Source organism: Rhodnius prolixus, unplaced genomic scaffold (genome assembly GCF_049639745.1).
Source record: "Rhodnius prolixus isolate KJV_2025 unplaced genomic scaffold, Rpr scaffold_6, whole genome shotgun sequence".
Lineage (NCBI taxonomy): Eukaryota > Metazoa > Arthropoda > Insecta > Hemiptera > Reduviidae > Rhodnius > Rhodnius prolixus.
The window spans coordinates 36,780,812-36,808,445 of NW_027411634.1; the positions used below are offsets into that span (position 1 = coordinate 36,780,812).

Consider the following 27,634-nt stretch of genomic DNA (forward strand, 5'->3'; position numbering starts at 1 on the left):
ATGGTAACAACAATAACTGTAAAATTAATTAACTGTAACATAACGTTAACAATATTATTATCTTGAGTAGGATCTTGAATCTGACCAACTATAAACTATAAACTACAGACTCTGCTAAATCTAGTAGTCCATGAACTTCGCTTTTAACATTTACAATTAATGTAATGGGGAGACTACTTTTTCTTTAAAACAAATATAAATCAACAATTCATTCAATTAGTTAACCAAATTTGAAATTTAAACCAAATCTAAACTAAATTAAATTAATGTTACAACTAACTTTTAACACAATTGTTCTTCTTCTGCACATTGTGTTACAGATCTATTGGAAGACTCATCTATCAGAGTCTACCATTGGCAGCCACATCCTTAATTATCTGTGCGACGGAGATCATTCGCCCAACCAGCTTAGACGTGATTAACCTCTAAGACTGGCATCTCCCGTTCACACATACATCTCTTTCTGCGCTATCAGTCTAGCAACATTCGCACCAAATGGCCAAGCCATTGCAATCTCCCCTTTCTTTATAAAAGAGTTTATGTTCCCTGTATGGTCTCTTTAATTCTTGATTAGAACGAATTTTACACTAATCCAATGGAAAATTGCTGCACCAAAATCTAAAAGGAAGTAATTAAAGTTTGAAACACTGTTTTACTAAATTTCTAATTCAATTATCTTTGAACTTATGTTTTATTATATGTTAGCGGTTGTCCAAATGCACAATTGTAACCCAATTGCAGCCAGTGAAAAAGGTTGTTCGCTACATTAAAACACATTCACATCCCTTCATCAACCTCATCAACCGTATCAACTCAGCACAACACACCTGCTAAGCTGAGTTGTAAATCATCCTGTAATCTTCCCATCTGTACATTACATTTATCTTAAGAGCTAGCTGGATCATTTTGGTCTTGTACCTGTGTCAGTTTAGTTAAGTTTATATGCCGAACAAATGCAAGAGGAAAACGTAGAGAAGATACTAAGTGAACCCAATAGCCTTGCTATCTGTAGATAACTCTAATCTCTGCCGATTAAATTTATTTAAAGTTTACTTTTCTATTACAGAAAGACGTGAAAGTTTTTAAACAAATATTTTTTTTTTTAAATACAAAAATAGCTTCTTTTTTTAACAGTAAAAAAAAAAATTATTCGCTGCGGACAGGATTCGAACCTGTGCGGGTAAAACCCATTGGATTTCAAGTCCAACTCCTTAACCGCTCGGACACCGCAGCTCGCGTTATGTTGTTTTTACTATTTCAGTTTACTGACCATTCGGACTATTAAGAAAAGCATTGTAAATTGAAAAGTAACGTGTTAAATTTTCAAGTTTTGAGAATGGCTGAACAAGAAAAAATTATTTTAACGAATCATTTGTGTCCAATAGGTGCATTGGAACAAAATTTTACAAAAACTAATATATAATAGTTTCTACAAAACTGGATTTTGCAACCTGCTGAAAGAGAAAGAAATCTTTTTTTTTTCATATTTTTCGAAACTTATTGATAATTGAAATTAGTATGACATTTATTTCATTTAATCAATTTTATTTATTCATTATATCAATTTATTTGCTATAATTTTCTTAATTGAAAATGATTTAGAATAACAATATTTTCAATTATTTAGAAAAAAAAATATATCGTTCGTTAATTTCTCTCTGCTTAATTTTGTGAATAAAATTGACTCTTTTGTGGTTAATTATACCCAATAGAAACTATTGGACCCAATAGAAACTGGTTTGTTTGCTAAAATGCTGAAAATTTAACATGCAAATATTGGGGGGGACGTCATGCTCATGCTGTTCTATTGAGCACAAACAATATATATGTGGCCATTTTATGCTTCTAATTTATAATTTCCATTGTGCACATAAAATTAACAATTCTGTAATTAAAAAAGGGAAAAAAAATCTTCTCTATTTTTTGTGTTATTTTAATCTGCAGGCTAGTTTTTATTTAAAAAGTATTAATTTGTTCAAAATCAAGGGATAAAGATGAAATTTTCACATTGATTCGACAATTTTTCATCAGGAAATTTTGATTTTAGAAGGATTTTTAATTCCATTCCCCCCCCCCGTCACAAAATTAATTACGTAAATAGCGGGAAGAGGAAGAAGTCAAGTTCCCGCCAGAAGTTTTTTTTTTGGAAAATTGATTATTTTGAAGGGATTTTTTGAAGGGCAAATGTGACCTTTTAGCTTTTATTGAACTTTCTTTAATTGAAAATTGAATATGTAGATAAACTCCGAGTTTGCTGAAAAATAGAATCAGTTTGAGAGATCTCAATAGAAAAGTTGTTCTATTTAAAAGTAAAAAGGTCGAGAACCCTACCTTGCTAAGGGTCTAGAGAAGGTTCTTGGCACAAAGCCTGAATAATAAAAACATGTTTTTCACTTTGTTGTTTATATAAAAATAAAAAAAAAACTCAAAATGTTCCATTCGATTGGATTAAAATAGAGGAAGTAGCCAGACAGACCACGCCTTTGCGCCCGCCATTAATGGATTTTATTTTGGCCATTTTTGGGAAAAACTTTCCCTACTTCCTGTCGCTGAATCGTCTTAAAAGGCCGTATATTCAGGCCGTTCGTTTACGGATAAACTATTCGAAAATAAACAGTTTTATAAGCAAGAAATTCTACTATATCCATTTTTTATACAAAACGTAATCAAGTTTGCTATTGACATGCCATATTGAAATACACGCACCGACAAAGTGAAAATTGCAATTCCATTATTGCCATCTGTGTGCACTGTCGAAAACTTTTCACCTCGCTGAAGCTGCCTGTAACTGCTCTCTCTTAATGGATTGGGCAAATAAATAGTATTTCAAGTTCCCAATTTGATCTGTAGCAATGACAGCCTTTACATAACATAACATATATATATATATATATATATATATATACTATATACTAGCTGTCCTAAGAAAGACTTCTTATAAATGGGTTTTTTTGCCTCTTCCCCCTCCTCTAAGCACCCCTTCCACTTTCTTCTACTGTTGCTGCAAACAGAACCACCCTTGGGTAACATTTGTGAAGTTATCATGTCTGACGATAGGGAGACAAGTTGGATTTAAGAGAGCTAAGTCATGTTATAAATGTCAGCTAAAGTTTTTATTAAGAGATCTTATGTTGGAAGTTTTTAGGTGAGATGAGAGCTTTTCTTATGTTGTAATAACTTGAGCTTTCTATTTTACGTGGCTTTTAACATTACTTAGTAATGCTTTTATAAACTTTAACACTTTCTATTACTACCAGCAATTGGAACTATGGGGATCACGATCAAATTATTTAATTTGCACCGGAAATACCTGTTTTTGAAGTCTGCTAAGATCGATAAAGAGATTTTTATAAATTGTTCCGGTAGTTTGTCTGTTTGTCTAGAAGTGTGTTTCCATTATAACCCAATAAACGCTGTTATTAACACTCATAGGTACTTATTACATACTAAGTTCAAGAAAAATTTAAAATAACATTTTTTTGCTCCAGATTGTCTCTAAATGCAGCCAAAATAATGGTTCTTCCGGTCGTGCATTTCCTTTCAAAACTTGTTACATCACCAACTCATTTAACCCTACTTTATAAGTGACAAACCATACATTGTACTGAAATGGTGCTTTGGAGAAGACCTACCTGCCCATCTTCTCTCAGAAGCGTTCTATATATTGTGTCCAACATGAGTACAATTTGTATACTATTTTTAAAACAAGTATTTGGAAAAAGTATTCGCGGAAATTTCAAAAATATGGCGAACTTCCCCCTTTCGATCGCGGTACTTCCTCTTTGGAGAACCAATAGAAAGAGTAAAAAAAGCAAAATTATGAAGTAAGATATTCTGGTGCTTATAAAGCTGTAACATATAATACGCCATTAAGTACGGAGTTACACTTAAAACATATTACACATGATAAGTCTATGTTTAATTTGTAATTAATTTTGTACATATGCTCACTGCACAATTAAGCCTCATGATAAATATAAGCACCTCAAGTTATATCCACAGTGTCAACAGGCATAATGGTGCTGAAAGTTCCAGACTAATACATGTGACGTTCTAATTGTACTAACTTGGTGACGGCGACAACCGCAAAACTCCAAAAGTGCCAGTTACACTTCTGACACTTTCGGTTTATTCACCCCTCAGTTTCTAGCTTCCAGAATGTGGTGTGTACTCCTCCTCCTCCTCCTCCTCTTAAGAGGCATGATGTGCATTCTCTTAATGCCGTTACAGAAAGTCTTGTGATCAAGTCAGAAGTTCAAAATTAAATTTTATTTTTGGCCTCTACGTCACACCTTGGTTCTCCAATACCTGTTTAAGCTTTGTAGGTATTTTTTTTTTTGTCTTTTTTATTGAACAGCATTAGAAAAAGAAAACAGACGTCACCCATACTTAAAAGTGACTCCGGAGCTTTTGATAAAAGTCCATCTGGGAGTCGAACTAGGAGAAATTAGAGGGTTAATTTCTCCACATGCTGGGAGGGAAAAAACTAGGAGACATGGCGATTCAGTTTCCCCATGCTTTGAGACTTTAATTCGCCAGACTAGATAATCTCTCAGGAACGGAAATATTTACCTCGCTGAAGGCAAGGAACCTACTCCACTTGAAGAATTTAGATCGTTAAGTTACCAAGTTCACTTTCTCCTAACAGAATTCGAACTTGGAGGACTTTGAGTAAAAATTCAATTTTGAAAATTGTTTGATTGTTCAAGGCATGATCTTTAAGGCCTACTGTAAGAGACAAGAGAAACTGAACCTGACTTGTAACAACACTGTGGATAGAAGCAAGCCATTGTCCACACACTTCCTTGAACAACGCTACTTATATGCTGCATCAAGCAAGTCATGAAACCTTTGCGTTTTAAGCGATCCTGGGCGGAATTCCAGGGATAATTTTGAAGATTAGAAGCGGCTTTGATGGCTTGGAGTGACATACAGCTTGAAGTAACGGAATTGGGAACAAAAGTGATGTTAAGGTCGTTATGAATGAAGATGGTACGTTAAATGTTCTAATTTTTGGCTGAACTTCTTGGATCGATTCCGTGCGTTCTGATTGGTTTTCTTATGCTGGAGTGTTTGTCTTTTGTTAGTCGATGAAAGAGAGTGGTTATCCAAAAGTCGTCGTCCCCAATCGTCTCTTTTCATGATGGGTTTCTCAAAGTGAATATTAATTTATACGAAAATATATTATTTTATTTTTCTCTTTTTATTAAAAACGTTCTCAGCATCTTCTACAATAACTGAAAGTGACAATTTAAATTAAATTCAGCAATAAATTAAATCTATTTAATATAGAATATTATAAAATCAATGATACTGAAAATAGCTGTCTTAGCGGAGCTAACGAACTGTGTTTTTCATTTTAAACGTTCAGTTTTGAAAATTTCATTGTACAATCGATCCAATAAAATGGTGAAACGTAAATTTTTCATCTGACTACTTTAAATCGATTATCAGTTCGAATGCAATATTTTCTTTTACGTGGGGTAAGAGGAAGTAAAAATTAACCGCTGCATTAGCAGGTGACTTTATAAATTATTAATTGGGATACATATGTACAGTTAGTTACCAACAATGATGAAATTAAAATTTATTGTAACCCTATGAAAAGAAAAACTCTCTCGTCCTGAGTGAGGAAAGTAATTAGAAACGGTTGCCATGGTGAAACTGTTGAAGTTGATAAATATTTTCTTATCTCATTCACCAGTCGATTATTGACACAACTCCTTGAATAAGACATGGTTTCCGTTTGTTTGAAGAGATTCCAGTCGAATGCTCATCCACTTAACGATGCAGCATCTTATAAGAGTTTTCAATTTGGCGAACAGTTGATACGGTTCGGTTAGTTAATGATGATACTTGTTGGTTGGTACTTCTTTTGATTCCTTCTTGCCCTTAGGCACTTTCCATCAGTGCTATCGTCCTTGAAACTTTTAAAGTTCTTTGTAAACTTAATGATCATTCTATTTAAAGTTCTGTTTACTTAGCGGATGATTTATATAGAACAATTTGCAAACCACTATTTAGGGCCACAAAACGGATACTTCTGAAGAAGACTCGAAATTGTAAAATTAAGACGATCGCAATGTTTTCTTTACCTGGTATAGTAAACAAAGAACTTAATTTTCTTTTGGTAATAGTCGTTCCCTTTTGTGTGTTAGCTCCACTCATGTGGTATGCATAGATCTAAAGTCTTGGGTAGCTATTTCTGTTGGTTAGACCAATGGTGTCAATGGGACAGAAGCCTCGTGTACAAATAGCTCGTTGGTGGGGATGATTGAGCCCTAAGTGCCGTTTAAAGAAAGTCTTATCTGCAAATGCGGGTTATAAGAGAATTCTTCCTCCTCTGAGGCCTCGTAGATACTTCTAATTCTGCTAAATGTAATGTGGACCACAAGAATATGCGAAGAGCTGGAAGCAGATCTGATTTTGGACCTTCCTTCTATAGAACGGCTCCTGAATACTTACCTTCGATGAGTTGAGTGAAGTTTCTGCGCTAGGATGTAAGGGATGACGAGTGACAGAAGAGAAAAGTTCCATTATTAGCAAATTGCCCGAGAAAGTAGTCACAAAAAAACGGGCAGCTATTCGGACAGGTTTCTTTTTCAGGATAAGAGGGATCGGCAATGAGAGCACTTTGTCTAGTGCAAAGGGCAAAAATGTCTGAGTCAGAGTTCGGCTCTTCAGAGAAGAAAAACTCTCATCTTCAAAACCTTACCCAGCATCCACTTTTACCCAGCATCAATTGAAAGTTATTTTATATTATTATCATTTATTTATTAAAAATAATAACTTCAGGGTTGTAAAAATAAAAATGTTGGTTTAATTAAAGCAGCACGGTCTAGTATTACAGCGGAAGTAAAAGAAATAATGTCGTGTTCATTCCGGAAAATGCTAAGTTAACAAAAACAAAAAAGAAAAATAAAAAAGTGGCCGTTTTTTAGTGAAGTGGAATATAGACACTAAGTAGCCCTTCCAGAAAGGAAGTTGTTTATACCCTTTGTCTTCAGAAAAAGCTTTTATCCTCTCAGACTCAGAATTAGGGCAAAAAAAAACCATCTGAGATTGTTAATATTATGCATATTTGAAACATACATATGTTCTATAATTCCCTAGAATTTATTCCTTTGTGTGTGTTTGTTTACTCATATAAAGGGTTCTTAGCCTTTCTCAAGTCTTTTCTTGTCCTTCTGTTATAGCCCAGAGAAGGGACAGTATACCCACTTGTCTTGGAAACTGTTTAAAAAAAAAAACAATATAATAAAGTGAAAAGTCAAACATCTTTGATATAAACCTCGTTCAAATCTATTAGATAAAATATATTCTAGAGCGAACACTCTCACGACATCCTGTTACTGCCATTCTCGAGGTTTGAACCCAATAATATTCCTCAAACTCGGCATATTTGGGGTTATTTTTAATTCTTACAAACAATATTTGTATGTAAAATTTTCTATGCTCATTCCAACAAACATGAGTCCAATATTGAGTTATTTACACGTACACAGCATTGATTTTGGGTCTCGAGAGGATCTTAAAACGGATATTTCCGGCGTCAAATTGAAACAATAAAAAATCAGCAGATATCTTGCTTTATTGACGTAGCAAAGAAGCAAGAGAAAGTAAACCAAACAAATCAACGCATTAAAATGACTTCGTAAGTGAATAAGATTCCAGTTAAATAAGATCAAATTAAGGCCAAATTCAAATATCCTTAAATAATTTTAACTTTAGCGAAATATAATTCTTGTTGACAATAGACCCTTTAAAATATTTACATTTGAAAATGAATTAATTTGTATCCGGTGAGACTTCAAATCAAGTACGTAACTTCCTTCTGTTAAATTATCTTCATTTGAATTATTAATCAGTGGTACCAAATTTTGTTATCAATTTAATTTAAAACTTGGCAATTCGAGGAAGGAGAGAGTTAAATTCACAATGTCTTATTAGCTAAAAATTGAATTTCGCATCTGTAGTAACGTCAAGCAATTACATCACTAAATTTTCCTGTAGTATTTCCTATTTGGGCCAAGTTTCCTTTTCTTTTTTTGTTTTCCTTTATATCGTTTCCGTCCAGGTTTTTAGCTTTTTATTTTGCAGGATTTATTTGTTCCAATGAATAATACCTAAAAAGTGGCTTTTTATCTTATTCACAGAAATGGCTAATTCCAGACTTCTTATCTTTTATTAAAAATATTGTCTCTTGAACATTCATTGAGAAAAACTTTTTTAGGAAGAGTGTAGGTAGGCTTTTCTCCAAGGATGCTGTTTAAGAGCAATTTACGGTCTTGTTGCCAATTAAAAATATTAAGAATATTCCAAATGTTCTAAATCTTAGGCTGGTGTAAAAATCTTCCCAGCCAATGACTACAGAGAGTCCTTTTTTGGGGAAACAATAAATCAGAAAAATCCACTCAGTAGTGATAACTTCTGGTTGGACTCCTGAAGGGATGAACAAAAAAGAGGCAGTGAAAATTAATTCCAATGACGTAGCTTATAAATTATTCAATAACGAACTTGTAAAAACAAGGTTTAGGGTCAACTGGGAAATACTATACACGTCCCCCAGGCAATGGACCGCAAAAGTTAAGGGTATTATTCATGCTGGAAGTCTGTTTAGGGCAGCTTTATTCGATTATCCTGTACCTGAAACTGGTCTGAATTCGTGCTAACAAAAGGCTCTGAAATAGTGGTATGTAAACTGTATATACTCACTAAATAGTTAAGTAAAAAACTATTCAATTTCATTGTCATATCATCCACGTATGAACGTGGATTATTGCGATGACGCAATAAAATATTTCTGTTGGAAAAAAAGTTCACGTCATTGAGTCCTACGAAGTTTTCGAAGCAGGAATATCTACGACATGCGTAATTGCTTCACTGTATGAACAATAAAGAGTAATCTACGGATTTTACTACTATAAGAATAGTAGTAAGAGAAAGTCACAGCGGAAACTGGAAGTAAATAATCCAGAATACAGAACTGGTGAGATAGTAGGGAGTTTGATAGTATTTGCTGACCTTTTTCACTCTCTTCTGTTCGAGTGTGGCCTAGTTTGGGTGAAAAGGTCACAAACAGAACTGAGGGCGACCTAATAAAGGGAAACCCTACCACACTAATCCTTCACTAAAAACAGTAGGAAATCTTTACCCGTTTATCTGGAACCAAAGCTATAAACTATCTCTCTGTTCACTCAGCTAAATAAGAAACGCTCCAGATCTGGAATCACTTTTCCATGGTTCACTTTCCTTCCAGCTGATAAAAACTTAGTTATCTTTCCGTGATTTTCTTTTGTGGTAACAATGAATGTTTAACTTTTCCAAGCTGTGTATAATCTCTTATCCACATCTTCATTTTTGTGGAGACCTAACTGAAAATTTGTTTATTTATCAAACGCCATGGATAAAGTTCATTGTTAACTACTCGCCTAGATGTACTTTCGTATTATTTCAATAAATCGAGCGGCTAGGCTGTGTAGGTGGTCCTCGTCTGGAAGCAAAGGAAACATCAGTGCGATTGTTTTTGTTTGTACGAAGGGCTAGTAGGGCTGGAAGTTCTCCTCTAAGGACAAGAAAAAACCCCCATACCTTATTACATTTTTATTTTAATATAAGCACACCATGCTTACATGGATTAAAGGCGGAGTAAATTTGAGGCTAAAATTGTAAGTTTGAGGCAAATCTGATTTGCATTCTAATTGCATTACTTCCTGTGGTGTTTAAAAACAGTGGCAGCTTCTAATTGCATGCATTTCCGGCCAGTAAGCTTTGTCCACATATTTCTTATAGCTTAGCTCCATACATAAATTCTATGAAAGAAATATGATATTTTAGCCGCATTTTTTTTTCTTCAAATTTCCTTATTTTGTAAGTTGATCGTTCTTGTTGTTAATTTCAATTTATATTCAAATTTGAAATTCCACAGATTCCTTCTCTCCTATCCGTAATAAAATGCAAATTAGACATTGTACTCAATTAGGGCGGTAAAATTACTTCTACTAGAGGTTTCATTTAAAATGTAAATGTTTTTAGGGTTTCAAAACTTTTCATTCATTCTTCACAGAAATGAGAAATATCTTTATTCATTTGAATGATGATTAAGCTTGGGATAAATGGGTTTTCTCCCGTTTCTTTGATTACTTTTTCTTTTCTTTTTTATAACATTTCCTCTAGGGAAAGAGGAGAGAGATGTGATGAAAGATTTGTTTTATTCAACACGAAAGGGAAGCTTTATAATGGGATAAAAAGGAGTAAAACAAATTAAACAAAAAAACAAAAAATCTTTCATCTAAAAGAAAAGGATTAATGATAAATGCTGTTGCAAAAATTAATAACTTCCTTGTATCTCCTCAAAGAAGGCTCTGAAACTTCATTCTATTCATTTCATAGGGATACCTGATAAGAATTACTAAACTTTGCCGATTATTTGGACTACAAAGAAAGCGAGGAGCTCTAGGCTCTAGATTAATGGGATTCATACGTCTACTGGTTCTGGAACTCCTCTAGGAAACATTTTCTGGATAAAGTAATATTTATCTTCGTAAAAAAGTTTTCTCTAGAGACTGACTGATGAAGTATAAGAGAAACAATAAATTAGTGTACTGCCCGCCATTTTTGGGAACATGGTCAGCTGTTCTGGAGAGTTCAGATTGATTGAGGGGCTGCTCCGTCGTCTATCAGTTCGTATGCGATCAGAATCATCGCGTAAACTTAACGCAACTCTTTGGTGGGAAATAGGCACCCAGAGAGAATGACAAACTAGCTCTTGTTAAACCAATTGGAAAACTCCTACACTTCTTTGCTTTAATACTAATCTCAAAACTGTTTACAATTTTCTTCAAGCTTCTAATTTAGGACTCAATTCTTACAATATTTTATGTTCCTAAACCTGTATCTCCCACTGAAATGTCACTTCAGAGGAAAGCTACAACCTTCTCTCCAAGGATTACTGCTTGGGAAATTTCTTCTCCTAGAAGGAATGGAAAAAATTATATAATTTGGTCTATTACACAAAATTGTACTTGACAGGGAAATCTACCGAACCGATTTCCATAAGCCAAGCGGTGCCCTAAATAGAATTTCTCCTGGAAAAACGATTCAAATAAAGCTTTGATTATGTATAATGGAGCTTACTAAGTTTAGAGAAAATTGTTGAAGCCGAAGTTAATCTCAAAATGTTGGAAAAATGCATTCACTTCGGAGGTATTTCCGGTTATTGTTGATTTTATCTGCTCTCAATGATAGCACCTGAACTTACTACGATTTCCCATCGAGCATGCACAAGCGCAGACGATTTTTTTTGGGTGGAAAGCGGTGAAAACTCGCAATGAAGAAAAAAATTGTTTTATCTTATTCTTCCCTCTCCCCCCTTTATAAAGTGAACAAAATACTTTATCAATTTCCGTAGTTCAATAATTTTTTTAACGATGATTTAATTAAGTCGCGTCAACACCTCAGTTTATTGGCGCCCGGAGCTTTTTTCAGTGCACTGCCGATATCTTCTGATATCTAAGCGGAATATTAAGTCTTAAATATTTAAATTAAAACTTTCTTTCTAACTTGCAAAAAAGTTCTTAAGAATATTTACGCCAGAGCTAATAAAGTAATGGTATTGTTATAATAATGAATTAGAGCAAGTGATTGATACGAGACCAGATCTTATTTTACAGCATCCAACAAAGCACCGTTTTTATTGACAGTGAAAGCTGAAACCTCTTCAACTTGCCACTTCAACTGCCAAGGAGACATTAGAGTTTTGCCCCTCTTTGAGCTCTGTGACAAAGAGAAAAAGCTTTGGCTATTTCCTTTCGTGCAATATATTGAGTACGTAGAAACGTCCTTCCGCAAACTGACCTGCATTCCTCCAACTTTTTCCACATGAAATACTTGACTCAATTTTGTTGCTACTTCGTTTTTTGTTTCTTTCTTTAATTTTACCTTGAATGTTTTCTTTTTGAAGAAAGCGTTTCTTGACTGCGCCATTAAGTAATTACTATTCAAGATCAGAACGTTTGCTCTGAAGCAGAAGAACATTAATTAATTGAAATGGAAAACATCCATTTTAATAAAAATTAGATTCTACTTTATGAAAAGATGGAAATGCTTGAATGATCAATGAATTGCTTTTTAATTTAAATTTCTTGTAACTTTTTGTCTCTTATTTTTATTAGCTTTACTAATTTATGAGGAACTATAATTATTCCCTTTTCCTTTTTAGTGCATCATCTTCTAGAATTTCAAGTGCCCTAGGATCTAGAATTTCAGATTTTTGGTGTAACAACATTTACAACGTATTTTTAACTTCCTCTTACTACATAAAGAAATTATTGCCATCCGGCCAGATGGCCCCCACCCCAAAAAAAAAGTTTACGTGAGTGTTTGAACCCTTAAGCTGATAAAAGAAAACTTGTAGAGTGAGCTTAGACTTTATAATATCGTTTAAGTACGCTCTTGGGACCTGAGATTAATATAGCCTGGGAAAAAAAACGCTCAACCGGAAGTACCAACCACATGGCGGAATTTGCATTTATGTTCTACGTATATTTTGTGAGATTTTCTCAAAAAACGACTCCAACCATTTCCTCTAAACTTGTTATGCTTACTTTTGTGCTTATTATACTTTAGAAAAACTTGTATTATGGCACCTCCGGTACTTCCTTTCTCCAAAGTGTGTGTTTGTGTGTGTATTTACGATGCTTAAGATACGAAGCGAGAAAAAACACGACAGGTTCACGAAAACACGAAAACGTTCACGACAGGTGCTTACGTTACTTACTAATAATGTAATTGTCTCAGTTTATAGGTGAGAATACGCCAGGTTGTCGGGTGTATAGTGCAGATTGCACAATATCGAACTTTAAAGTTGTTTAAAGCCTTTAAAATGGTGTCAAATGTTAATAATTAAGATGAAATTCACAATTAAGTGTCCAAAAGTCGACAATCCAAATATATGAGAATTTTTACTTAATCATCCTATCTCCTGTATTATCCTTACACCTGGGTGTATTATGAAGATGTCTCGGTATGCTAATAAAATATTTCTTACGATCGTGCCCTTTTTTTTAATATCTCAAAAATATTCTAAAATTATCTAATAATCTTTACAGCGGAAGTACGTAGTTCACAGAGTCACCATGTCACACCTTCCCTCAGGCTTTCTTGGAGTTTTATTAATTTTTCTTTTTTCATGCATTATTACTTTGAACACTTTAAAGGTGAATTTTTTCTCTTTCGTCGTCCTTTTATCCAATGAACCTAAAAATAAATAAATAAAAAAAAATAGAAGATATTCTAGAAAAATATCTTGGGGAAAAAAATCCGATCTCACACATGGTTCATAGTGAAAGTCCTGTTCTAAATATTTCTCTTAGTGTTTTAATAACTTATGTGTTAGAGGGGAAGAGAAATAGAGAAAACAGAGAAGGCCATTAGAAAGAGAGGGTAGATTTAGAAATAGCGAGTTAATTTTACCTGGTTAATTGTTGAACTAGAATGATGTGATATGAGAGAATGTTAGATGTATCAAAGAGCAAGAACGATGTTGTGGCAATGATTTGATGACGTTGAATTGCGGTGATTCGAGCATGGAAATTGACTCTAATTGACTGATCTAATTGACTTAAGATTGATTCTTTCCACGCCCACTTTTCTAATGGTCCAGGATTGTTCCTGCTCGAATCATTTTGGCTGTTGCGTATGTCGCTAACTGTAGATAAGGTTGATGTCCGTGAATGCAGCCGTTAGATGAGTTTTAAGTAGCGGCACGAGCGGAAAATTGAGATTTGATTAGGCAGGATGAAGGACTAAACAGAATAAAAGATAAAATTAAGTTTAATGGCTAGCCTAGCATTAACATGAACTTTGAAACGAGCGAAAATTACAGTTACTAATTAGATTAAACCGTTTCTGAAGATTAAAACATTGCAGTGAGTGAATGCAATGGCTGAATGCGATTGAGAATCCCGAGCGATGGACCGGCGTCCTTTACCCAGATGATTAGGACAGTATTCTGCGCCTACTTCTCAACATTTCACAGACCCATTTTTCTCCATCTTTTGAGTTTCCTAATTTTGTGGCAGTACAAGCGCAAACACCTCCTTCTCTTCTAAAAGGCTGCAAACTAATGGTTGCATAGCAATCAAACGCTATAAGGGGCTGTTTCCTAGATTTTAAGTCGAATCGTACTCTCTTGGTCAAAAAGCTCCAAGGGCCTGAAATAGAAAGTCCAAATCTCTCGGTAGAGCCATTTTATCTCATCACTTGAGATCTCCCAGGTTATACCAAACTGCTCTCTTAAGAGAGGTACCGTTCTCACTTCGGAGAAACTTATTTAGCATACATCTCTGTACTAGCATCCCAGCTCTGAAACTAATGCTTAATGCTTCAGCGCGAATTCACTCAGAGTTATACAAAAAAAAAAAAAAATGGCAAAAAAGTTTGGGCATATTTGAAAATGACATTTTTAAAATGGCTGGAAGAATTTTTTAAAAATAATCTAGTTCATGGCAATGCTCATACCAATATTCTATACCAAATATTTCTTTGTTGGTTACATTGGTAACACTTTGTTGTTTACTAGACCATTTTTAACTACAGTGGACTCCGCAGAATGTTCGTAACCATTGATTTATTGCATCCATACATTAGCAATACTCACAGATGACATGACCTCAACGTTTTGAATAAACATGGTGACCGGATGGATCTGTATCCTATATCAAACATTATTTGAATACCAGTTTCGAATATATTATAGCCGGATGAAGTTTATTATTGTTGTTCCGGCCAAATTCTCTACAAAATTCTTGTCCTCATCTCCATTCTCCTCGGTGAAAGTTTGGTAATATTTAGAAATGTCTGATTGGTCGATTAACTTAGTTACGGGATTGTTTCTTATTCAAGTCCCTCCGTCGAAAAAATTTAATATAAAGTTTATGCTTCAATAAATGTTTCGTTTAATAATATTTCGATCAAAAAGCCCGTTTTCTTAAAATAATAACAATAATTTTGTTTAGACTTTAACCACTTTAAGTTAAGGGGACCTCTAATCAAGATTTGCGCAAAATCTCAAAATAAAAGATTTGTCACTTATTAACGGAAAGTAAAAATTATCATCCACTTACCTGAAATTATCTTTTGCGTCGATAAATATTTAGTAAACTTTCCATGTTTGAAGATAAACGTCATTATTAGAGAGTGAGTTATTTTGTGCAAGATCTTTTTTATTCTTTTATAAGTCAAGTGTCAGCGCTTTCTTCTTGTAAACCTCCTAATCCTTATTTCCTGTTTCTCGCACCATCAAGATTACGTTGTTCTCTTTGGATTACTAGAGTACCGTTCTCTTTCTCATTTCCTTCTACATTTGTTTCCCCCGGGTAATTTCCCCAGCCTGGAAATAGAACTGGCTAGACAGGATAAAACTTGGTTTTTCTTTTCCCACTCGTAGAAAAATCAGTAAAATCTATCGTTTAAGTAATTGTATTTGTGTTTGGTTTTGTACTTCAATTTTCTCCAAGTTTTAACTTGGTCTTTGATTTTACTTTTTCCGGTCAGAAAGAGGATGTACTTGCTGTTAGTTGATCAAGGTTTGAAATAGGGTTTTCGCTTGCTTTTGTGGTTTTAACAAAGTTGTTGTTAGTTTTCTCTATTTTGTGGCAAAACGTCTTTTCCAAAAACTTTATCTTGAACTAGGAAAACATTTGTTGGGGGTTTTTCACCTTTTTCTCGAAAAAAAATATGAGATTTTTAATAGAAAAGTTAATAAATATGAGCGGTACGAGTTCACACCCAGATTTTTTTGGAAAAGCTTTTTGGGTAACCACTTTTCCAAGACGGAAATTTAAAGAGCAATACTTATTATTTTCTTAAACCTGTTGATACATGGCGTAGGCACGTAATATCAAGTTATAAAGGTGTAGCTTACTTTCTAAAGTTCAAAAAGTTAATCAATACGTTAACTGAGGAAATTAAACCTTTCTAACTCTACAAAGCTTCCCTAATCTAAATTATAAAATTGTTATACTGCCAAGAAAATAAAAATACTTGAACAAGTTTGGAAGGGTTAATTAAAACTTTCATCTAGGGGTTCAGCTTTCATTTAAAATTGCAGGTTAATTTTTTTCTTTTTTTTTATTCACTACTATCTTTTCTAATTACGTCTTAATTTTTAATTAACTCTTTTTATATTTTAATTTTAATTTATTAATTTAATACCTTGCTGACAATTTTCACTCATTATATTCATGAAAATCTAATAGTAGTAATATGAAAGAGTTTCCTATTAAACATCTGAGAGAGGAAGTGGGTGATTAAGCTCCGTTAAAAAGCCATCTATTCTTCTACCATTAACATCATATTTAGTGTGTTGCGATTTCCTGTTGGGTTCATACCAAGTTTTCCAAGATTTTCTTGAAAACGCTTCAAATCATTTCTTCTTAAAGCACAGTATTCAAGGAACAGCCGAAAAACCCGTCGATTACGATTTTATGACAATAATTGCCGAGATAAGGCGATTTCCATTCGTGAAATTAATTCTAACTCATAGCTTCATTATTATCATAGATGGCGTTAAAATTTACCTTCCGTGCCAGCCTTAGAAACAGTAGTAAGGCGACGTTCTCCAGAGAACTTGAGGAAGATTTATGGTATTACGCTAATCCAGAATAGTATCCCAATATCAATAACAATAGCGAATATATTACTACTATTATTATGTATTAATTATTTTATTGTTTGCATTTACTTAGCTTAATCGAGGTTTTTCCCAACTTACTAAAGGTTGATTATAATTCTCTTTTTCTGAATCTACACCAAATTATTATCATTTAGTAGGAGATATCCAGACTCAGACTTTCTCTAAAGTTGAATTTTTTTAAACGCCCAACTTTTGGTAGGTATTCAAGACGTTTGGCTCAAAACCCCGATATCTAACTGAAACTTTATTGAGGGCAACGTTTGGTTAAAATCTTTCTTCGAAATTTGATTGATTTTTTATTTATAATGAGGAAAAGTCGTTTTTTCTAGATTTTTTTTTCCAATTTAAGGCGCCTCCACGTTTAAGTTTAGCCGCCCAGAGCTAAGACAGCGCTCTGTCCATCGTTGGACAGTTAGCTGCAGGATATCATCTAGTAAGGGTAGCACGCCTAAGGACTTTAACCAGGAGCCTTCGCTTATTGGTCCACCGCGCTTCCCACTGTGTTAATCCCTTCCCTTTCTCCTGCAAAAAGCTAGGAAAAATAAAATGAAACAAGCACAGAATTTAGGAGAAATTAATCCTTTTTTAATGAGAAAAAAGAGAGGCTTACAAAAGGTCAGTGATTAACGAGAGTTAAAATCCCGTTTGTAATGAACGTAGTAATCCCTCTGAAAGTAGTAATTAATTCATTTTACCTGACCTCTCGATTAATACACATTTATAAATAATAACTTTAATCCTTCACCCTAAAGAAGTGAAGTTAGATTCATGAAACTTTCACAGTTAATTTCAGATTATTCAAAGAAGTAAAAAAGATTTTTTACTTTTTTTATTAAAGGCGCGTCAATATCTGAGGTTATTAGCGCCTGCAGCTTCTTTAAATTCACATCCGGCCTCCGTACAGTTTCCCTTGTTTAAGACAATACTGTCTATCACGGGACAATGTACGTAGCTCCTAGGAGGAGAAAATCCAAGAGTCAGCAGCTGGATTTGAACTCACATCTCCGCGTGTATATCCAGTACACAAAACCAAAGAGCTAAAGGGAAATAACACGTTCGTTCTGTAAGCGGGCAAAGAATTATCATGCGAACGAACTGTCACTAGCTTCGTTTAGCTTTCACTCAGACTGGCCGTGTCACAAAGCATGACTTCATGAGGGAATCTTGGAGTTATATAACAAGAAACATTGATCACCTCATTAGAAGCTTGCTTCGACGTTTTTATACTTTGTGTCAAACAAAGTGACAAAACATTTTTTATTAAATGCTTCTTTGGTTCATTTTTTTAAATGTAAATTTTATGAAAACTAGGGAAAATGTTACAAATTTCATTTTCCCATATTTTATTAACTTAATCAACGTAGAGAAATACGATAGTTCTGTTAAATTAAGAACCTGACTTGGTTACATTGTACGGTTGCTAGGTTACCACTAATGATTGCTACAGCGTTTTGTAGATACCTGGTTTGTCAATAATTTGTACTGGTTTTAATCTTGATTATAATTGGTAAAATATTTCTTTTCCATCGGATGAAATCCCGTTCTAATGAACCATCTTTAGCCAATTTTGTTAAATTAGACTTAAAATGACCGTCTGTCTGAAATATTGCCGCAGTTAGATCTCTAAAATATGTATTTAATGAAATATTACCATAATATTTCCCAAATTATCGAAAATATTAGTTTAGTAGGAAAGTTTATTAGGGTTTCAAAGGGGATGGTTTATATTTTGTACTAATCCAGCTGTAATACTCCTTTAATTTAACCAAAATTAGCCCTAAAAATATAGTAGTTAGCACATCTTTTCATCGTTTACAGCAAGAAACTAAACTGTTTATCCAATCACGGTGGAAAATTGGAAAAATAGATGAATGCCATTTTGACTTGGTCTACAGTGACGAAGGTTTCTCCTAGCAAGAATGTTATCCAGTTGCTGGAATTAGTAAAAATCCTTGGGACGTAGGATGGGTGATCTTTGAATTATTCAGTTTTTGGACTGTGAAACTGTGGGCGTAGCGATATCACTTAATAGGATCGGACGTCTTCTGATATCGGTTATTATCTGTGAATGGCGTAATTTCCTTTTGTATTTTGTGGATTTTATGACGATAGCTCTCCGGATTGGTTTCCTGCGTTTGGGGGGATAGAAAATAAAGAAACTGTTAGTCTGAAACAGGCCTTAGTGGCTGGACCGCAAACCAAAATGGAAATCGTAAGCTTCAGTATTCTGGGATTTTCCGGTTTTGAGATATTCTGTCCGGATTTAGATCCACTTGTTAAAAGGAAGAAGAGATATGAAAAATATGTAATTCGTTATTGCAAATATTATTTAGGAAGAGAATTACTTCGGTAGCTTAGAGTAAACATTCAGTGTTTGAAAACTTTATTCCATCTTAGGAACTTATTAGATTCAAGTTTTCTTTTTTTTTTCTCAGCAAACTTAGTAGTGATGATAGTGAGTGAATACACGTAAAGAAATTTCTATTAACAAGAGCTTTGTGTATGTGTTTGTATTTGCCGGGGTAATCTGCTGTGAAAGCTCTGGTCGAACGAGGGTAAGTAACCCACAGTGTACAACTTCATCTAAGCCACCCCTCATTCAACTCGACCCAATTAGAACTGAAGTCTTCTTCTACTTAAACTTTCTTGTACTGGTCCATGAGAATAAGCTGTTAATTAAATAACGTTCCTCGCACATCTTAAGATTTTTTTCGGGCTATGTTATTCACTATAATATACTAAGTACATGAAATACTTCCATGTAACTTTGTACGTTAATTATATTTATTACCATGTGTATTGCTTACATGTTAAATTTTTTCTAATACTTGTTACACACACATGTAGATCTAGAACTTTTACTTCATTTTCCAAAGAAATTTCGTTTTAGAGTAGTCTTCAAGGGGGGTTAAGTGCAATTCAAGGTAACTAAGGTAAACTATCACTGCCTAAAAGAGACACCTTTTGACGTTTTCAGCCTGCTATTGTCAGGGTCGCTAGAGTTATATTTTGTTCTATAGATGAAGCTGTTGGAACTGCTGTGGAAGTTTATTTTTAAAATATATTTTCTGAAATCTTTGTTTTGAAATCCTGGAGCTCATTCGGAGGATAATGGTGGACAGTACTTTTTCCTTAGTAGAACGTTGTGATAAATATTCAGAGTTTCTAGGTAATACTGAGAGGCGTTTCCGTCAAATAATTTTAGCCATTTTTATCCTGGATAAAATTGACTGTATCGAAGCCTGTTGTCGAGCCATTTGAAATTGTATATGTAAAATACAAAGTGGAAAGTCTCCTAAAAGCAAATGGGTTGGTTAAAAGCAGGATTTTGATCGGGTTAAAGCTTACAGTTGGTAAACTGTTCCTTGAAAATTGTTACTACCACCAAGAACCGTACATTATATTCTTATAAATAGACTAAACAAAATCAGTTTTCGAAGTACAGCATAGAATTACAACTTTGGTCCATTATAATATAATTTTTGTATTTTTTAAACCAACTTCAAAACTTGACGAAATAAAATTACAAAATAAATTTATAATACATACATGTTTTTCCTTCCTTTTTTCCAGGTCAAAAAAATGCCCGTAGGAGGTCGAGTTGCTGGAAAAGTAGGGATTTATTCATCCGTCCGGGATGGTAAGTAAATCCTCTTATTCACTTATATTTGTTCATATTCTATTTTGTGGGATTATTCCTTCCATTTTATTTCTATATTACATTCAGAACTATATTTGATATCCTATATAAAAAGAATGAACAATATGACTCTTTTTTGAAAATAGCTAAAAATTTCATGAAAAAACTAAATTTGATGACTTTCCCTTACCTATACTGAGAGAAGTTATTGTAATCGTGCGGCATTTCGAATTTGAGACTTTTGAGATTCACTAGTCCGGAAAAAAAAGGTTACTTAATGAATAGATATTTCACTATTTGGAGATGAAAATGAATCATATGATTTTTCTTTTAAAGTCGTTTTGTTAGTACCATTTATGCAGCTCTACAACTGATATTTGATTAGAATAGATCCCCCCTAAAACGCAATTTTTTAGTCTTAAAAGTACATATGGTCACAACTGTTGGGTTATGTTAAGGAGGGTGAATGTATATCTTAACCCAGATTGAAGAAAATTCCTCATTCTAAAGTACCTATGTATAATAGTTAATTTTCTTGAAAATTGTTCCTAGGTTGATTGATAGATTTATCAACTTCAATTTTAATCATTTTTCTTGCAAAAAAAGAAATTGATTTCGGGTGATTTTTGAGGATGGGTTAGGTTAGGATTGTTAGGTTCACTGTAAAGTACAGTTTTAAAAACTGTAAAATTTGATAGGAATATTTGGTTAAAACTTGGAGCTTGTAAAAAAATAAATTTAGAGGCTTTTAAAATAAGTTGTTACGTTGTTGAGATAAATTCTATTTTCTTAACCTAAACCTAAATATTTAAAACTAAAAATGGATTAATTGCATGAACTGGATTCAATGCTGAATTCTTTAAGGACAATGATTCATACTGGAGAGTAAAGTTGAAGTGGTGACAGGAACAGACAGCGTTTCCCTCTACCCGCGGAACAAAGGGGTTTTCTGAGTGCCATTCATCCTACGGACAGAGTATCTGCAGGACGTTAAGAGAGAGGATTAAAGCCTAATCTGCCGACCAACCACTGGGCGTATGTACTTAGATAATCCTCCTCCCTCGACATTCTACGATCATTTATCTTACTAAGAAGGCCACTTAGATGATATCACTTGTAGAAAGGCTTAACAACCGGACATAGGGTTTGTAGGTGTGTATTTCTGTCTAAATGTGTAAAAGCGAACATACACAGGAAGTGGCAAACTTCGAGTTACCCATTAGTAAGAGAATTTATAAATTATTTATTCGTTCGTTTTTGAGATAACATCAGCTGTAATATTTTAACCCTAAATAGGTATCGTACTAGAAAACATCCTTTGAAAACACTAAAAAACTAGCGACTATACCTTTTTCCAATTTAGGTAATCAAATTTTCTTTGAACTCAGATCTTTATATTTAACCAATTACATTCACATATTCACTTTTATGAGATTCGCATTGAGGAGATCCTTGTAAAGGTCGTCGTATAACTGCTATTGACTTTCTTCCGGTCTCCAATTTAACTTGTAAGGCCATAAATACGTCCAACCACCTTCTTTCAAGAATTCCTTGCCTGTACTCATCCACTTTAGACGGGGTCTCCCTGGTTACCATTCGGGATTTGAAATATTTATTAAGGTCACATAATAGCCACGGTTGCAACTAAGAATTCACTTCCAGAGTCTTATCATTCGATAAGTCCTCAAATGTGCCCAAATAATTAAATCTTTCTACCCTTTCATAGCAATAATTTCCAATCTAGAGAAGGAGGGGGATTTGATCTAGTTATAGGCGCTCCTAAAAACAAAAGCTTGAATAATTGTTCTAGAGCTTGTTCGTAATATCAACTCCTACAGCTTGTCTATAAAACAGTTGGGTCCTGTGGACCGTCTTGCCTTACTTGCTTTAGACTCATATCTCCCTCCCAGAAAGTTTTAATTCAATACAGTGCTGTAAGGAAATATGCCCCTCCTAACTTTACAAATTTCTCGAGCTTATTACAGTGAAGTCTTTTAATATCACCCGAATTTCAAAATTTAATTCACCCATTTTAAAACATACTAAATCAATTCAAACGGTCAAAACTGGACTAATTACTGCCACACTCTGAAGGTAATGTAGGCAGTCGCGATATTAATTGATGAAAGTATAAGAATAACTGAATGGAAAAATAGGGGCAAAGTTTATTTTTCATACTTTTGGTATCTCAAATTATGTTTCAAAAAGTCTTATATTTTATAAACTAGGTAAAAGTAAATAATCTGCGACAGGAAATGCTTTTATTTAATAAAAAACTATCAAATATTCAACTAGTAATCTTCTGCAAAATATGAAGACAGGAAGTTAGATCTCTAAATAAACTAGGCGGAACTCTCTCTCTCTCTCTCTCTGGGGAAAGTTTATACTCGGCTGACCCTAAAGTTGAGGAGAGTCTTTTCTAACTTGGCTGGTAGTAGTAAAACCTTAGAGGCTTTCGGGTACGAACTTATCAATACCCCCTCGGCAACACTAAAACATTCTTGTACTACGATAGTAACAACACTAGCAGAACTTCCTCTAGTTAGATAAGAACCAGCAGATAGTAAATTTACTTCGAAAAGCACTAAAAAAAACAAAAAATTCTTATTTCTGGTATTTCTGCCCCCACCCCCAAATGAATATCCTTTATTTATTGGAAATCATGTCTCCAGGAAAGATGCATTTTTTAATAGCTAACTAAAAGCTCTTACATAATTATTTTTCCAGATGAGATTCTTCTGTGGGGTAATAAGATTAGTTAGTGGATCATCCAAAGGGACTCAGAGCAATCTCATAAGGCATAAGAGCATAAGGGCTTGCTCATAGTGATGTCCATCGTTTATTTGAAGCTCTTTTTGTCAATAAAAGTTCGATTAAAGACACTTTTGAGAGAGGGGTTACAGGTTAGGCATTCCTTTAAAACAGGGATATCAAACTGGAGGTAATTTTTTATGGCCCACGATGTTCTGAAATGAAATAAAAATAGAAAAAATAGCCATAGTGGGAGATCAAGGCAATACTACCGAGCCCACAATTCCCTCGTTAGCCCTTTAACTACTGAAGACGAGTGTACACGACGTAGCCTAGTGCCTTTCCTGGGGGCCTGTGAGCATGTACAAAATGTGCTGACTCAGTTCCGGCGACCTTTGGAAGTGATATCTTTACCGCTCTCAGTGCCACGTAATTGTAAACTAATTCCAAAGCAAAAAGGTTGTAAAAAGCATTCTAGGTTGTGATTTTATGAATCATACCTATCAAATCAAATTTTTATGCGTGATGAGTCCTGCCTGAATCTTGCCTGTTGCACCTAATGGCCTGTGTTTTAATTGAGCTCGTTTTTTAAAGAACCAATTAAGTGTTAAGTACGGTTTTATTCATTACATATGGAAGACTTAAATGTATTGCTAAAATTCCAATAATTTTTGGAATAATTAATTTTTGTGTTATTCTTTCTTTTTGTTTAGGTGGTTCCTTATCCGGAATAAACGAAGAGATAATATGGTGTTCAATAATAATGAGCATCATCATAGCCGTGCTGATCACAATGGCATTGTGCTACCTGGCCAGGGAGAAGTGCAAGAAAAGGAACGACTGGCAAGCCTGACGGCGGCAGGGTCCGCTCTCTAGCGGACCGCAGAAGGAATACTATATCAATGTGTAGCTGTTAAATAATCTACGCCAGAATAGAGCAGGCAATGGCGGTTTATATAATTCCTTTACAACACCTGACATTACCAGAATATATTCAACGAATAATAATTGCCCAAATGATCAATTACCTTTACGATCACCATTAACCAATTATCCAAATGTGTTACCCAGACAACCAGTGATTATGTCATCATCCACGGAAACTGATTTAGATTTCTATCGTAAATCACACAATTCTTTACCAGAACATGTACGTAGTTCAAATCTAGAAGATAATTGTCAAGATCCTGCATTCTTTCGAATTACATTTAAAGGTCCAACAGAACGATAGCAAAATTATCTTTTCCAGTTATTGTTATCAGTTGCTTTAGCTCTTGGTATTTTATGTATATAATTATTTTTACTGGCGTATGTAAATATGGGCATATTAACTTTATTATCCTTGACAAAAGTTGCACGCCCTACCACTGCTAAACTATCCTTAAAAATATACTTTCTTATTGATCAGAAAGTAAAGCAAAGCTTTATTATACTACTTTATTTATTAACCATATGAGCGCTACGTATCTCTCCCTTTCTAAACCTGCTCTTATTAGTTTAACCCAAATTCATGTAATAATGATCACTTTACTAGAAAATGTAGTTGATTATCTTTTTGAACTCTTTTTGTCCTGTTCAATACAAAGGACATGTAACAGTTGCAGACCAATGGTCCAATGATGAATAATGAATCGAAACAGAAATGGATTTAGCAATATAATTTCGTTTCATGTTTCGAAATATTAATAAGTGCCGGATTAAGAGCTAGCTACATTTGTTAATAATATTAATTATCAGACATAAATAAAACTCAAACTATAATAAAATAACATTCAAAATATCAATTCATTTTAATTCAATTAGTTGTTTTTAACAAATAATAGAAAACAAGATTTAAACTCTAAATATGTATCTAGAAAATTCAACTCGTCACGAGATATAAAGTTGCAGCATTCGAGCACTCTGCTTAAATTTCTTATTTATTCTAAAATTTATGTCATATTCTTATTAATAAAATCATACGCGGCACGCAGATCTAGTTGCGTGGAAAAAATTTGCTGCCAATAAAATCAACTTCTTGGTGTCACCCTCCTAAGAATTTCGTTAGCAACAATTTGTAGGCCTAATTTTAGTTTTTACTCATTAATAAACGTCAATTTTAATTACACCAAATAAATATGAATTAAATAAAAAAATATATTTACATTTCGTTAGATTCAAAAATATTTACCAAATCACTACCTAATCTAATAACAGTTAGAAAAAAGTTTATATAATAATAAATATTACTTAATCCTAAATTGGTTCCATTTTTTAATTGTTATTAAAATAATAGTATATTACGAAAATTTTACTTAACTCTTTTATAGAATATCTTTTGGATGTATAAATTTCTATTCAAAAAATACTTGCTTGTAACAGAAGTCTATGGTTTTCACTTCGTAATTCAAAAACGGCTCGTTCACTTCATTTTAACGCTATTAAGGTAATTTCAACCCATCTGTAAGTCAACAAGTCCACAAAAACCTCAAAACAAAATTTAGCCAGTAGAGAACAGGCCCTAATCAGACAATGGTATCAGGGCTGAGCTGTAAGCTGGGAAGGGAGATGTTCGAAATTTATGTATTTTATTATTTAAAAACGTTTGACACGAATTTGGGTCCTTGCTTTGGTTTTATCAAAGTATACAATTTCTAAGAATTTAGATGCTCGGGACCAAGCTTAATTTCCACCCTTTACACCAACTTAAAATAAAGTTCTGAGCAGCTCGTTCAGCAATGGAGCCTCTCTCAAGTTCAATTACTTCAAGAGGGCGTTATATTCTGTTTTAAAGTAACCTCGCAAAGTCGCCTTAATTTCCATATTTAAATATTACTTTTTTAAAACATAATATTTCATAAGCTGTTGTAAACATTAACTGAAATTGAAATGGGCTGTAAAAAAAAGTTTTTGTTAAGCTCAGTAGGTACACAGAATACGAAGCTAATTGAAGATTAAGAGAGAAAATAAATCATAGACTTTGATTACACCCTAGTTTAGATTTTCATAAAAGACCATTTAAAATAAATGTAAGAATATATTTAATGTTTAAATTGATGTAATTGGATATGAATTATTGTGCGAAATTTTAATTAGTACAGTAATTGCAATCGTATAACCTTTTTATCTCATTAATAACCTTCTTTTAATACATAGCGTGTCAGGTGTACTAAAATTGTGGTTAGCCGGTTTAAGTTTAGTAGTTGTATAATGTATGTATAATAAATTAAATAGTATTGAATATTATAACAGTTTAATCTCATTATAATGAGAAAACCTATTTATGGACGTTGGTATAAATTAAATTATATTTTGCAGTTAGCAAACTGAGGTTTGAAATGGGTCCAGATTGATCTTTTGAATTGCGTTATGCACTTTTAAAGGATAGACTGTTGCACGGTAGTTTTTTTTTACATCAGATGAACTAATTGTAAACTATAATAACTACATGTGTTAAGACGAAGGTTTTTTGGATATGAAATGGTGAGTAAACATTAATAAATATGAAAGTTATTTTTATGGCATTAAAAAAGAAGATTATTAGTTGGCTTTATAATAGATATAACAAATAATTTCCAGCTAATAGATGTTAGAAAATATTAACACTTATATAATAATTTCATTAAAGAAAAACACCAAAATTTCAAAAAATAAAATAAAATAACATTACAATGTTATACATTAAATAGTGACCTGTTTCTGATAAGGAGAACTGTTGTTTAATTAAAGATTGCATTGTTGAGGTAACATATTTTAAATATTGTAAATCTCAAAATAGTTGCTCAGTGATGTCCTATATACTATTCAATCCAGATTGTAATTTTGATCTTTAAAAAAATCTCAATTACGAGATTCAGCGCCACCTAACGCCATCCTAATTCAAAACCAGTTATTTGTTAATGAGAATGATCCCATCCCTCGATAGAAGCATTACTAGAAACATTCGGGTATATGTTTAGCCGAGTCGTATCCTCTTGGACGATTTTTATAACCTGTTCCCTGCTAGGTTCCTAAAAAAATTGTTCTAATGCAGGGAATAAATTGAAAAAACGATTTTTCATTTTACACATTATTTCCATTCGGTTCCTAATTTTATATTATTACAGGGGCTTCGTGCCACCCAACCGTAACTGCAGGTTCTCAACACTGGTGCCCCCACTGGGCATTGCCCTTAACGAAACATTCTGTATCCCTAAATGTAACAAATTCATAAACGCCCTTTTTGGTGTTTCTTTGTTCATTAGTGTTTTGCCTACAAACATTTATGACTCATAATAGTGAAGTGGAAAAGTACATTACGTTTGAAGACTCCTTAGTGATTAGGTTGATATTACTTAAATTAAATCTCATTTTCTATTATGAGTTGTGTCTTACTGATTAAAACAAAGTAGTCGAAAAGGGAGTGTGAAAATTGAATGTGTCTTCAATGTTCTGATTAAACCAAAAAAATATTATGTTTTTAGTAGGACCGCAGCATTTGGTTAGAACAATAGAGATCAAAGCTTTTGGTACATAAAAAGATCAGTGAAGAATCTTAATTTCTTGTTTGTCAATGTAATCTAAAATTT

The 27,634-nt window shown here is 33.5% G+C and overlaps 1 protein-coding gene and 1 non-coding gene across 14 annotated transcripts in view; one reads left to right on the forward strand and one right to left on the reverse strand.

Annotated features, from left to right (window-relative positions):
* The window catches only part of LOC141461085 (uncharacterized), a 159,139-nt gene that overhangs the window by 103,399 nt on the left and 28,106 nt on the right, over positions 1 to 27,634 (forward strand). For 6 of the 13 annotated variants that reach the window (XM_074141771.1, XM_074141767.1, XM_074141766.1 and 3 more), the window contains 3 exons: positions 20,270 to 20,336; positions 23,801 to 26,278; positions 26,385 to 26,549. In XM_074141771.1, the coding sequence (XP_073997872.1) occupies positions 20,279 to 20,336; positions 23,801 to 23,940 (198 nt within the window). In that variant the 5' untranslated portion in view covers positions 20,270 to 20,278 and the 3' untranslated portion in view covers positions 23,941 to 26,278; positions 26,385 to 26,549. Of the gene's footprint in view, positions 1 to 20,269; positions 20,337 to 23,800; positions 26,279 to 26,384; positions 26,550 to 27,634 lie in introns of those variants that run through there. The other 7 variants (XR_012462594.1, XR_012462591.1, XR_012462595.1 and 4 more) reach the window with 2 other exon arrangements.
* Positions 1,152 to 1,233, reverse strand: TRNAS-UGA (transfer RNA serine (anticodon UGA)). Its single transcript has one exon. It is a non-coding gene; the product is annotated as a tRNA-Ser (tRNA).